Source organism: Notechis scutatus, chromosome 12 (assembly GCF_049901735.1).
Source record: "Notechis scutatus isolate UNSWTSFEM ecotype Mainland chromosome 12, rNotScu1.2, whole genome shotgun sequence".
Taxonomy (NCBI): Eukaryota; Metazoa; Chordata; class Lepidosauria; order Squamata; family Elapidae; genus Notechis; species Notechis scutatus.
This window is the reverse complement of record NC_142020.1, coordinates 1,432,279-1,445,448: the sequence shown is the minus strand read 5'-3', so window position 1 is coordinate 1,445,448 and position 13,170 is coordinate 1,432,279. Positions and strand designations below refer to the sequence as shown.

The window sequence follows — 13,170 nt, the reverse complement described above, 5'->3', positions numbered from 1 at the left end:
TGATACTCACCCAAACTGGGTTTATTTCGTGACGAAGCTTTGTGACTGTTATAAGGGCCCGTTTCTTCCCAGTGACTCCCTTCCTCTCCCATATCAGCCTTTTGATCGGCTCCAATGAAGTCCGTCATGGGACATCGGCCCCTCCGGGAAGCTGCCTGCCCGCCAGGTGCCTCTCCCATAAAAGCAGCAGCAGGCGCAGGCAGGACCCAGAAGGCCTGGCCCTGGCTCCCCCCTTCCACCCCCCAGGCCCCCTGTTCACTTTAAGATGTGCACCGAGCATTTCCCACGGCTGGCTGTAAGCCCCCTTTCATGGCAACGTTCGTTCATGGCAACATCTGGACTTGCCAGATTTACACCCGGAAAGAAACGTCTTTGGGCAGATCTGGGCTCTCCGGCTGCTCCCCGAGTTTCTGCTGGGCTGAGTGGAACTGGAGGGTGGCTGTGCTGTCCAGAAAAGAGGGAGAGATGCCCTGCAGGGGCCTGGGGAGCAGGGAGGAAACCTGCCTTCCTGGCCTCACTCGCTCTTTGGGTCCACTCCAGGAGCGTCTTCCTCGTCGCTGTCTGGCCCCACCAGATCCACAGGGAGCACACGAAGAGAGTCGTACTTGGGGGGCGGAGTGCCCGGCTCAGAGCCAGCCCCTTGAGCATCTGGGGCCCCACCCCCCGGGCCCTCAGCTGCTGCCGCCTTCTCCTCCTCCCCGCAGAAGCCCAGGTTGGTGTAGGCCTCCACTTTCTCGCAGATGGACGGGAGGGCATCTGGGGGCCTGCGGGCTGGCTTCCACTTCAGCCCCTTGCCCCAGGAGATTAGCTTCAGGACACTGATCCAGACGAAGTCGATGAGGATCTCCCCAAACTCGATGAGGCACAAGACGGAGCCCCCCATCCAGAAGCCGAACTGCCCGCCGAGGCTGGAGAGGAGCCAGACAATCTGCCGCGGGGAGAGAGAGAGAGAGGCCCGGGGTGAAGGTTGGCCGGTTCAGACGTCCCCAAAGCAAAGATGCAGGGAGGGGCCTCGCAGCTTGGCCTTGGGGGGGGGGGTCTGGAGCTGGGCTGTTCCTCGCCCTTATGGTCCCACACGAGGCCAACATGGAGGTGAGGACTGCTCACCAATCCAGCTCCTGAAGCCAAGGCCAGACGTCTAAAATTTCGGATCCTGAAAATTGCCTGTTTCTCCTCCGTCACAAGGAGCTTTGAGCCGCTGCTTGGAGTTTCCTCCTTTTGCTTGCAGAGCAACCCAGTCACCCCACTGCTTCAGGTCAGCCCCTCCCGGTTTTCCCAGATGTCGACATTGTTCCCACCGCATGCAAAGCAGGGCTTGCTGCTAAGCATGAGTGGAGTGCACACCCTCCTCCCACGGGACATTCCACATCAGAGGAGGCCCCTGCCGCTGCGTTGCCCATCCCTGCTTGTCAATGACCTCAGCCGCCTCTGGGGGGGGACACAAGCCTCGCAGGACCTCTGGGGAAGGAGGGGGCTGGACCGAGGACCGGACCTCTTGCCATCTCAGCGGGGCCACTTACCGTGGTTGCTGCAGACTCTGAGATGGTGCGGTAGTTGTATTCCTGGAAGTAGATGCTGAGCTTGATGATTCCGTTTCTGTGACGGAAAAATAAGGAGCATTCAGGGCTCCTCACCGTGTGAGACAAGACCTCCTTTCTGTCTCCACCCCTTTTCTAACAGCTTGCGGGTTTTCGGAAGGTTCGCAGAAGAACAGACTCACAAGAGTTTGAAGGTGCTTCCAAGGACCTGAGGGCAAGGCCTGCTCCAGCATCCCTCACAGAGGACCATCCAATCTCTAGCTGGCCCTTCAGCAAGGAACTGGCCACTTCGCGTGCGAGCCTGCTCCCTTGGCGGAGAGCTCATACAATCAGGATCCTCCTGATACCCCAGCCTGAGCCTCCAACCATGTGGTTCTGGTTCTGTCACGCAGAGAAGGTCCCCTCCCTCCTCTATGTGAGCCTGCTTTGGGTTTCTGAAGGGCGCTTTCATATCTTGCCCTCTGGGTGACCCTAGTCATGTCGTACCCACAGAGCCTGATCAAGACCCACAGAGTGGACCCATTACTTCCCATGATCTGGACTCCATGATTGTGTTTTGCCCTTCTAGCACCTCTAGCACACGGATGATGGTGGTTGAAAACGACAGCCCGGTGCCTTCATGCGGATTACCAGCTCTCTCCCATCCCATACTCACACTTTTCCAAACAGAACTTGACATGATGTCCCATCCAGTCAGCCTTGACTATATAGATCGGGGGTCCCCAACCCCCAGGCTGCAGCCCACTGTCAGGCCTCAGTCTGCTTGAAACTGGGTCGTGTGAGCGATGGGGAAATGCTCATGCGCGAAGCTCCACTCACACGAGCAGAGAGTGCTAGAGTGGAGGGCGCTTGTGCTCACGCACAAAGCTGCATTCACATGCCCCCCGCTCTGCCCGGCCTGGGCCGCCAAGGTGGGAAGGTTGGGGACCACTGATACAGATACTTTCTCTAGCTTTGCTGGCTGAGGAATTCTGGGAGTTGAAGTCCACAAGTCTTAAAGTTGCCAAGGTTGGAGACCTCTGCTCTAGGTGATCTACCCCGACCTGCTTCTTCAGGTCTTTCAATCTCTGAGTCTTCTCCTTCAACACTCTCTCAGCTTGTCTTCTGCAAATGTTTGAAGTGTCTCCTCAACTCCCTTAGTCAAGATCTTGATCAAAACGTTGAACGGCAAAGAGCCCTGTGGCCAGCCCTAGAAACTTCCCTCCAGATTGGTGGACTCTTGGGACGCGGCAATTGTGGGAATAGATCTAAGAGCGTCGTCATCCACTTCATCCCTTTCCCAAGGAGACCATCCTCAGATACTCTGCTGAAGGTGCCCATGTGTGCGCGCCAGGGTCTCGGTCTCCTCCTCTCCCACTCCAGGGGGCTGAGTCACATCCAGCCAGCAGGTTGAAAGGCCAGGCTGGGCTGCTGAAGTCTCAGAAGCCAAAGGGGGCTTTGGTGGGCTTCCCTCTGGCCCTGCCAGGCACCCCCACCCTCAAAGCAGAGAGGACAGAACTAGAGCCATGGCAAACCGGACAGGACTTCACAGGGGCATGTGCAATGTTTTGAGCCAGAAGGCGGGAGCTGTGACAAAACGGGTTTGAGGGAAGTTCAAGGGAAGAGGGAAGCTTGGACAGATACATACGCAGGTTATTTCGGACAGAAAGGGAAAGGCGTTTGGTTTCACTGCAGGGATTGGGAACAGCTGCAGGATTGGGCCCTTGTGCAGAGACACAAGTTGCACGTACTTGTGATGGGCAAGGAAGCAGAACTGGCCAGGCTTCCTCCCCCTGGTTGACCCACAAGTGAGCCGGGCTCCCACGGAGAGAGGGCAGAAGCCCCTATTCGCCTTCCAAGGGACATTTCCCTTCCTACACTCAGGACTGGCTGAGCCATTGGGGTGACTCAGGGCCACTCGGTCAACATCAGGAGAAAGTCCAGGATGAAGCGGGTCCCTCCCCCATGGTCCAACCTCTCTCCCCCATGGTCCTCGTGTGGGGAGGGCTGCCCCTCTGGGCTTTTCCCTCCGCCCAGGAGCTGCAACCGATGCTTCCTGCCACATCAGCCTCAACCAAGAATAGAAACGCTGACGCACCTGTCCAGAGTCACTTTGGTTGACGTGTCTCTTTCGTAAGATAAAATATGGAAAATCCAGTCCTAGAAGAGGAAAGTAAAGGACACAAGCAGGTCACGGTAGATGACAGATCGTCTTACGGGGACCAAGAAGTGGGACTTTTCAGCTTAAATACCCTTTTTACTTCCATGGGCTTTTAGAATTTAAGTCAAGGGTCTTCAAACTTGGCAAGTTTAAGACTTGCGGACTTCAACTCCCAGAATTCCTGAGCTAACATGACTGGAGGAGGAATTCTGGGAGTTGAAGTCCACAAGTCTTAAAGCCGTCAAGTTTGAAGGCCCCTGATTTAAACTATTGAACAGGGGTCCACGAAGGGTTGTTAAGGCGCCCCCGCCCCCAGAAATATCAAGATGGCCGCCCAGCCTCCCTTGTCCAGCCCTTGGAAAGGCAGGTGAGGAGCTGGCCTCAGGTAGGACTCACCTCTGAAGCTTCGGAGGGCCACTCTGCCATGGAAATGGTCATCTTGTACTGGGTGTTGCTGGAGGAAGAGATGAAAGGTCAGACTTTTCCCTTGCCCCCCCCCTCAGCCCCTCCCCCACCATTGGCTCTGCTCAACCACTCTTACTTGCAGGTCTCCTTGCAAGATTGGATGCAATCCTGCCGGTGCTCCTGGCTCATGCGCAGGATGGAGTAGCAGTAGGCTGTGGGGAAGGAAACAGCGTCTTGGCCCAAGGTAGAATCTGAGCTTCCATGTCACCTTTAATTCTGAAGGAGAGACGCCTCGAACCAAAGCTTTCGCTAAGGATTCAGAGCTCCTTGTCTCTCTCTGTTGGGAGCAGCACACCTGGGCGTCTAGGAAGGGGCCACTGGGCTCTCAGATTCCCTCCCCATGGCGCCCCGGTGGCCCCGTTGTCTTGCTGGGTCCCTACAGCCATGGGGTCGTTCCCTCCATTTCCTCACCCCAGGATGGATAGTCCTCGTTGTTGCAGTAATGGGCTCCTTTGGGCAGCGGATAGGAATAGTGGGCACACTGGCAGGTCTTCACTATCTTGGCTTGGAGGCAGGAGCGCAGGCAGGCCTGGAAGAGGACGGGGCCCTGTTGGCCGGGTGCTACCCAAGAGCAGGGCCCAGCCCCAGCCCCTGGGCGCTACCACCTCCCCTTGCCGGTTCCCAGCTGAATTCCTCCAAGAGGCCCCCACAAGAGGGGCCACAAGAGCTCTTGGGAATCTCAGCCCCCCAGCCTGGCACCGAGAGGGGCTCCTTGGGGAACGGGGGAGGGGAGGAACAGCAGCATTGCTCACCTGGATGGAGTACATGGTTTTGTACTGGCTTCGGAAGGGGGCCATCTTGCTGCCAGGGTGGGAGCAGTTGGCACAGGCCCCCATCTCCTTGACCTGCAAAGAGGAACCATTAGAGAACCCACCTGAGTAGCTCTCCCTAGATCTGGAGAACAGCCCTTTCCATCTGGGGGCAGGGCAGAGGAGGGGCGCCCAGAGATGAAAGACCCCTCTTCCACAAAGGCCTTGCTGTGCCCCAGTGGCAGCTCCTTCCAGAGGTCTGAGCTGGTCTCTGGCAGGAATCCTCAAGCCAAGGGCCACAGCAGGGTGCCAGCTTGTATTCCCCACCCCCATTTTCAAGAGACTCTGGCTAGAAAAGGGCCCCACCCATCGAGGAGGGAGGCGGCCAGCACAAAGAGTTCCTGCAGTGACGGATTTTCTAAGGAAATGCACGAGGGATTATAAAAGGAGGGCGCTTGTGCTAAAGGCTTACTTGGAACCACCCAGCCACCGGGAAAAAAGGGGGCCACCCAGAGACCAGGAAGCGCCCCTGCTCTCTTCTCAAGGACAAGGCGGCCCTGGAGGAGTTTGGAAACTTCCTCAGCAGTTTCAGGAGATTGGGGCAGGTTCAGAAACCGGCTGCCCCTTTGCTCCCCTCTTCCCCGTTTTGGGTGGGGGGTCTTCCTCTGCCCTCCTTTCTCCACAATCAGGGCAGTTCCATTCCTTCTGAGCAGCCCTGCAGCCCGTCCTGGGAGGGCTTCCCTGGGCTCACCTGCTTTGCCCAGGTGACTCAAGGAGCTCAGCTTTCAAGAGGCTGCAGCTGCTCTGCACCTGAGAGCTCACAGGGCCCTTCTGCCCACGGAGCAGGACGGCGGGGCTGGGGCAAAGCGGAACAGAGCAGAGCAGAGCGAGAAGGCACGGCCCTCTAAGGGGAGCCCAAAGCCCCCAAGCATAGGCACCCCAGATTCCCCCCGCCCGGCTTGGTCTGGCAGAGGCGTCGTCCAGCCCCTGTTCCTGGAGCTCAGCTGCTGAGCATCAGTCCCCGGGCGGCTCACCTCCTGCGATGGAGCCCATCTCACCACACCAGGGCTTGCAGGAACTAGGGGCACAAGGGGCGAGCCACGTCTCCCTGCTCCCCCCGCAACATCTGAAAGCCCAGGACCCATCAGGAGCAGCCAAGGCGGGTCCTCCCAAAGACCATCTGGCTCTGCCCAAGCAGCAAGCAGGGGACGAAGCTCCTTCTCAGGGCTGGGGATGCCGCCACATCACGTCCAGCAGATGGACCCCACGAGTCCCCCCCATTGCTGTGTTTTCCACTCGGATGCAGTTGAGGCAGCAGAGACCACTCCCTGCAATCAGCTTCCTGCTCTCATCAAGGCCAACCCTCAGGGGGAGCTGCTCAGGTTTCCAGGTTCTGAGGGGAGCAAATCTCCGGCCTCTTCTGGACCCCCAGCTCAAGCCCTACCCGATGGCCGGACACTGAAGGCAGCCAGGCCAGGAGGTGAGCCCCCCCCACCTCCCAGCTGCCCCTTTTCTGTCAATGGGAAAAGGGCATTAAGGACCCAGGTGCCTCCTGCAAGGCCACAGGTGCTCTGGCCACGAAGACCAGCCAAGGGGGCTGACAGGGACCCTCCCTTCGTGCCCCATGCCAGATCAACATCCCGCAGGACTCATCCTCTGGCCATACTGCAGACGCCCCCAGCAACAGGGAAGGAGGCAGGGACCCCAACCGGGAAACCCCATCACCTGCGAGGCAGTGTAGTCCTCGTAGAGGTTCTTCACGGGAACGTCGGACCCATTGACGGTGCAGTCGCTGTAGGGAGCACCCATCCTCTCCAGTTCATCCTAGGAAGGAAGGGAGGCCCAGAGAGGAGGCAACGGTGGCTTCTGGCTTCCTGGCACGGAGGGCCTTCCCCCCGACCCCCAAACTGGGCTCCCCTGTCCCTCTTCACATCTCTGGGGAGTGTGGGTCACACAGGGGTTGAAGTCCTCCGAACCCACCGCCAGATGGGGAAAGCAGCTCCCCTGAGGCAGGAGACCCCCCGGATTCCCTTCCCACCTCTGGCTGGCTCCCACTTCTCTTCAGGCGGTCAGCTCAGAGCAGCCCACCTACCACCAGGACGCCGATGGAGGTCTCGGTCCCTGACATGGCGTAGATGCCCTGATCCTTCAGGAAAGGGAAGCTGCCCTGCTCATGCAGCATCAGCCGGGCTCCGGCCGTGGTGGTGAGGAAGGGGATGTAGTCCTTCTGGCTGATATCCAGGATCACCTTCAGCCCTGCAGAGGCAAAGCCCCACAGGGATCAGCCGGAGGCTGGGGGTCCTGGCAGAGAAATGGGGTGCGGAAACAGGGCACCAGCCTGTCTTCACTCTGTTTGTTGGGGTGGGGGCTTGTCTTGGCAGCCAGGCGCCTCTGCGCAAAGGGCTGGACATCCAGTCCCTTTGCCACACCCTGGAGAACAGCAGGGCACGAGCTTGGGATGGGGGGGGGGCTGGCTGGTGCCTCTGAGCTGCAATAGAGTGCTTCTTTTGCTGCTGGGGTCTCCCTGCTCCAGTTTCCTTCTGGACTTTGGAAGGGGGCTTGGCATCAACCCCCACACAAATTCAGCCTGGATGAGCAATGCCAGCCTAAGGTTAGTTCCCCCCCCTGCCCGTCTCCAGGTCTACAAATGGTGCTGACCGTCGCAGCTGCAGGGCCGGACCCCGAGGCTGTCTCCCTTTCCTGGGACCAAATCTACTTCGACATGGCGGGAGAGGTGTGGGGCCCCTGCCAGCTCTACAGAGCCCCCCCCCCACCTCCAGTTGGAGCCCAGCCAGGCCTTGAGACCCTCCTCCAGGGGGTCTTCCATCCATACCCCCCCTGTGTACCCACCAAACTCTGCCCCTGGATTGGAGGAGAGGAGGGGCTCCTTCTCAACCCCCCAGTTGAAGACGTAGCAGTTTCCGTGGTCCGGGTGGTAGAGGTGGGTGAAGTTCCTGCAGGAAGCCAAGCAGCAAAGAGATTATTCTCGTGGGGAGGTTCGTGGGGGTCCTGGCCCACCTCAGACTGGCTGGACTGGCCCTCCCCAAACTTCAGGGGAGCGGGCAGTAAATCATCTCTCTGGTGCTGCATGGGGGTCTTCCAGGGAAACCCTCCACCAGACCCTGAGCTGCCGTGAGAAATCAGAAAATCCAGATCAATCCCAGCGTCTGCTTCTGATTTGACTTCCAGGGAAGGTTATCCATGCACTGGCCACATTCACACAACCCAAGAGGCCTAAACTATGGACACGAAGGTTCCTCCTGGCTTCACCCAAAACCGGACAGCCAGCAAATCACTGGCTGGAGGTTTCTCTTGCCAACCACCGGGAGTCCCCGGCATCCAGCCTTTGGAGGAGGCTCTGAGCCACGAAAGACCGGGGACAGAGCCAGCAGTTAAGGGAGCCTGGCGTGGGGGCCGTGTGAAGCCAGGCCTCGGAGCTAACTGACGGAGCCCTGGCTTTGACATCCGGAAGGAAGGGCGCCTCGGGGGCTCCCCTCGCACACGTTCAGTTTCTCTGAAAACGTCCAAGCTACCTCATCGGGTTGTTGCTGTGATGAAAAGGGGAGGGAGGATATGACTCCTATAAATTCACCCATAAAATGTATGATACGGTCCTGTTGACCAATTCTTGTTTTCGGAGGGGGGGGGAAATGGGTCCAGCCGACTCTGAGCAAACGAACCTTTTCGGTCATAAAACTTCCAAGGAGCTGATGAGGCTCTGGAAGGGAAAGGGGACTACGCTGCCCTGGGTCCTGAGCCGACTTATGGGGATGAGCAGCATAAGGAAGCAGCTGTTGTGGTCTGCTGGCAACCTGTGCAGACGGCAGCGGAATCGGACAGTGGGGAAGAACAGGGACCAGTCAGGGAGTCTGGAGAGGACTCAGACAAAGGTCCTGCATCCGATGCAGAGGCGGGGCCAAGGCCATCTGGAAGTGGGGTGCTGATTCCGGAGCCTCCAGAGTCTGGCAGCAGCGAGGTAGATGAACAGGGGGAGCCTGTTCCCAGTGCGTGTGTGCAGAGCTGCCAGAAGGCAAGAGCAGCTAAGACAAAAGAGGCAACTCGGGAGTAAGGCTGGGAGGGATTGCCCCTCTCCTAAGGGATAAAGGACAGGCAAAGGTGATGAAATCTTTGCAGGAAGCAAAGTCATTCATTCTCTTCGGATTAATCCTTGAAGCCCTGTGTGGACTTTGTACTTCGTTTGGTTTTGTACCGTTAATTTGGCACTTTAGTTGTTGGCAGCAATTCAAAGGAGAGAAAGGTGGGTGCTTATCTCGAGGGACTGTTTGGGACTCATTATGGGCTGGGAATGAACATAATTCCCAGCGTTGAAATAAAAAAAGAGTTGTTTGGACTATGCATTTGCTTAACTATGGTCCCAGGAAGCCTTGGTCAGAACAGCAGCCATTGGGGATCAGCAAATTCTGGACTGAGGACAAACCAAAATAAGAGGCTTGTGGCAGATGATGTGGAGGGTACCTGCCTTCCAACAGAAAAACCAAACCATTTGGTGAAGAGGGTCGGCTGCCTCTCTTCAAAAAGGAGTTCAAATGTCGGCTGATTGATTGCTCCTGGCAAGGCGATGGCCGGAAGGAGAGGCGGCTGCCCTCCAAGCCGAGTCAGTGGACAAGAGTGTCACAGAATCACAGCTAAGACCCAGAGAGGTTCTGCAGGGGTCCAGGAGGCGGCCAGGGAAAGGCCACAGAGAAGCACGTCCAGCTCAGCCTCGCTGGAGCTTCGTCAGGCTGTGCCTTCACTGGGAGCCCTGCCAAGGGATGGATGTCTGCTCACCCCAAAGATTTCTGGGTACTCAAAGCACAAGCCTCTTGGCCAGGATTCACTCTGGCAACTGAGGGACCCCCCATCTTTCCTTGGGGGAAATGCCCAAGGCCTTGTCTGGCCTGTGGAAGCCCCCCTCCCCCCCTCCCCCCCCCGCACAGGAGGGAAGTCTTCTCTGCCTTGTTGGTTTTGGCTTTAGCCAGGTTGGTTTAAGCTTCTCCGGATCTGAGACTGAAGCTTTTGCAAAATCTTATTTCAATATACAGGATCTTGTTTCTCAGAGGGTAATCCACCCTCTGTGACCGAGCTGGACTGGGCCAGAAAGGGAATTAAGGCAGCAGGAAGTGGAGGAAGAGCAGACAAGATGCTCTTAGCCCAAAGGCCGAGAAGGCAGCACCCCCCCCCTCCCTCCTTGGACATCCCCCTCCTGCACCGGGAGCACAGCTTGCGTCACCGAAGGGAGCGTCTCTGCAGACCACACACACCCATTGTGGCTTGTGGTTGTCATCTCACTTGGTAGCGCCAAGCTCACTCACTTCCTGATGCATCTTTCATTCAGCCCTCCATTGTCGCCTTACAATTCCTCTCCTGCGGCTGAGACCTCTGCGTGGCCCAGTTCAGAGTCTGCAAATGGGCAGCAACGAACTCGCTTGCGGAGTCCTTTACGGGAAGCTCGGGCACTGGATCTCTGCCTTTTCCTTGGTTTACCCCAGGCTGATTTTTATATCCTGGTTGGTTCTGCAGGCCGCAGCACGTGGGTTCACACTGAACACTAAGAGCCGTACAAGGCCTTGCGGTTCAAGAAGGAACCAAGTCAAATGCGAAGTGAATTCTCCTGCGCACCTACCTGTGGTTGCAAGGCTCAGCTCCATAGAGACACGCCAAGATCATGTCCTCTGCCTGGTAGCCCATTTCAATCCTTTTGCTCAATGGCACTTTGGACAAGATGCTGGTAGACTGCAGGACATACCACTCGGTCACCGCCTGGGCCGCGCTGGTGAACTTCCGGTAGAAGCAGTGAGGGGTGAGGTGTGTGCACTGAGGATGCAACCAGGAGGGAAGGGAGAACACATTTGGAAGGGAAGCCTAGCAGCTGTGAGGAGGCGTTGGCCTTTTCAGGTACATGACACCTTGCTGGCCCAGAAATAAGGAGCTTTTTCCCGCTGAGCAAGTGACCTGGTGGGGCTTCCTCAGTAACTTCTAAATAGACCCACCATTTGGCCCGCTTACCAGCAGAGCTGCCAAAGGAAACGTCTAGCTGGGCAGAATAGGACAACTCACCATGGCCAACTCTCGTGGCCGTTCTGACGCAGCCAACTCACCACAGGACAGCTCACCATGGATAACTCAACAAAATAATCTGCCCTGGTTATCCACCACTGTTTCTTTGACATAATTTCCATTTTTGTCAATGGAAATAATATCAAAGAAACCGCATCAGATAACATTTATCATAGTGAGTTATCCCACATGGAATTAATTTTCTGAGTCGAGTTGTCCCACAGCAAGTTGGCCATGGCAACTTGTCCTGGGCTGAGTTGTCCACAGTGAGATGGACGTGGTGAGTTGGCAATTGCAAGATGGACGTGGTGAAATAGCCACGTCGAGTTGGTCGGAGTGAACTGTCCTAGACCCCTAGCCAAAAGCTCAGAGCTGCAAGGACCACCCTGTGGGAGAGCCCGGAAGGTGTGCCACCAGGCAGGGCTGTGAGGGAGGGGCATTGGCATGCCTAGGAGCAGGGGATGAGTTCCTCCTCTGGGGGGGTCATGGGGGAAATCCTCCTCCTCCCCTGCTTACCAGTTTCAGAGCCAGCTTGTATCTCTTTGCTTCCAGGTTGCCAAAAGTGGAGGAGTTCTGGTGCCCTCCAGGACCCAGAGAGCCGTTCCCAAGAATGTCCAGGATGACTGGATGAGCCGCGTCGCTCTCGTCAATCAAGACCAGGGGGATCTGGTTCCAGAGCTGCAAGTTGAGCTTCTCGCTTAGATTTGCTGCAGGGGTGGCCGATGCATTTCCCTGAAGGGGCTGCAAGATCCTTTCAAGGGCTGCCTCAATGAGCTCATCCAAGTCTTTCAGGAAGGGCTTCACCTTAGAATACCTGAGAGATGTGCCAAAGGAAGTTCAGGCCAGGTTTGGCCATCACAAGTGGAAAATGCAGAGAGGATCCTGTACAACCATACACACATCTCCAAACAACAACTGGGCACTAGACCAGGTAGGAAGCCAAATTGGAATCCTGCCCGTGGAAGGAAGAGAGGAACAAAAGGGGAAGGAAGCAGAGGTGGCATTGAGCAAGTTTGGACCAGTTCTGGGGAACCGGTAGCAGAAATTTTGAGTAGTTCAGCGAACCGGCCAATCCCACCTCTGACTGGCCCCACCAACCCAATCTATTTTCTGCCTCCCATCGAGTCCCAGCTGATTGGCTGGGTCTTCTTTGGTTGCCCTGCAGAGGAGAATGGGGCTGGAAAGCAGGTTAGTGGGGTGGGGAGGGAATGGGGATTTGCAGTATCCTTCCCTGCCACACTGCCAAGCCACGCCCACCAAGCCATGCGCACAGAACCGGTAGTAAAAATTTTTGAATCCCACCACTGAATCCCATCCAACTTGAACAGCAGTACCAGGGACTGTTGATGAATGCAGAGGCCCTCCCGATTCCAGCCTGGATCCCTGCAGAAGGAACTCACCGGAAAGGGCTTGCATTGCAGATGGTCACAGCGGGGAAGGTCATGGTCTTGAAGCCGATGGCCAGAGAGGCTGTGACATTGTAGGACAGGTAGGTGTTGATGAGGATGCCCCACTGCCAGAACACCAGCGAAGCGAAGAGCAGTGTCAAGAAGAACCAGATCAGCTTCTTCTTCGGACCCTCACAAATGATGCGCTTGGGCCCATGGGTGTTGGTGTTGTCACAGTACCAGACCAGCAGCTCCTGGTAGGTGTATCCAGGGCCCTTCTGGAGGCGATGGAGAGCCTTCACAAAGTACTTCTTCAGCGTCATTGCAGGAGCTTTTGCAAAACAACAGGAAAAGTCCGTGACATAAATGGAATAAGAAAAAAAATGCCCAATTTCTCATTGGTGGAATAAGGAGCAGCTCGAGAATAAGAAGCAACAGAGGAGCCAGCGGCAGGTAGAGGGTGTCAAGGTTCCAGGGAATACATCCCCTTCAATGAGAACTCCGAGGCAGGCCTATTCCTCAAAGAAGACTCTTATTGGGGCATATCAAATTGGCATAGTCTTGGTGGAGAACCGGCTCTAAGTTCCCGCCGGTTTTACACCCAATTAAAAGTAAAACTCCCATCAGAGTCTCCAGTCACATGGTCCAATCAGCATGTAGTCTGGTTGCTAGGCAACCTCAGTCTCCACCTCTCGAACACCTACACGAACGTCCTTGATTCCCAGGGGAAATAATTTTATTGAAGCTACCACACTCCAGCTCTCTCTACACCCCACTCCCTGGCCCCTTCACTCCAGGCTGAGTCAACCCTGAAGCAGAAACCTCCCCAAAGA

The 13,170-nt window shown here is 56.7% G+C and overlaps 1 protein-coding gene across 4 annotated transcripts in view; it reads right to left on the bottom strand.

Moving 5' to 3' along the window:
• SCNN1B (sodium channel epithelial 1 subunit beta) overlaps positions 1-13,170 on the bottom strand; it is a 32,162-nt gene continuing 18,992 nt past the window's right edge. For 2 of the 4 annotated variants that reach the window (XM_087973092.1, XM_087973088.1), the window contains exons 2-14: positions 12,350-12,668; positions 11,466-11,763; positions 10,516-10,706; positions 7,743-7,846; positions 6,985-7,148; positions 6,618-6,716; positions 4,896-4,988; positions 4,555-4,672; positions 4,220-4,295; positions 4,075-4,132; positions 3,616-3,677; positions 1,521-1,596; positions 1-928 (exon numbers count right to left, since the gene is read on the bottom strand). In XM_087973092.1, the coding sequence (XP_087829218.1) occupies positions 515-928; positions 1,521-1,596; positions 3,616-3,677; positions 4,075-4,132; positions 4,220-4,295; positions 4,555-4,672; positions 4,896-4,988; positions 6,618-6,716; positions 6,985-7,148; positions 7,743-7,846; positions 10,516-10,706; positions 11,466-11,763; positions 12,350-12,660 (2,064 nt within the window). In that variant the 5' untranslated portion in view covers positions 12,661-12,668 and the 3' untranslated portion in view covers positions 1-514. The remainder of the gene's footprint in view (positions 929-1,520; positions 1,597-3,615; positions 3,678-4,074; positions 4,133-4,219; positions 4,296-4,554; positions 4,673-4,895; positions 4,989-6,617; positions 6,717-6,984; positions 7,149-7,742; positions 7,847-10,515; positions 10,707-11,465; positions 11,764-12,349; positions 12,669-13,170) is intronic. The other 2 variants (XM_087973089.1, XM_087973090.1) reach the window with 1 other exon arrangement.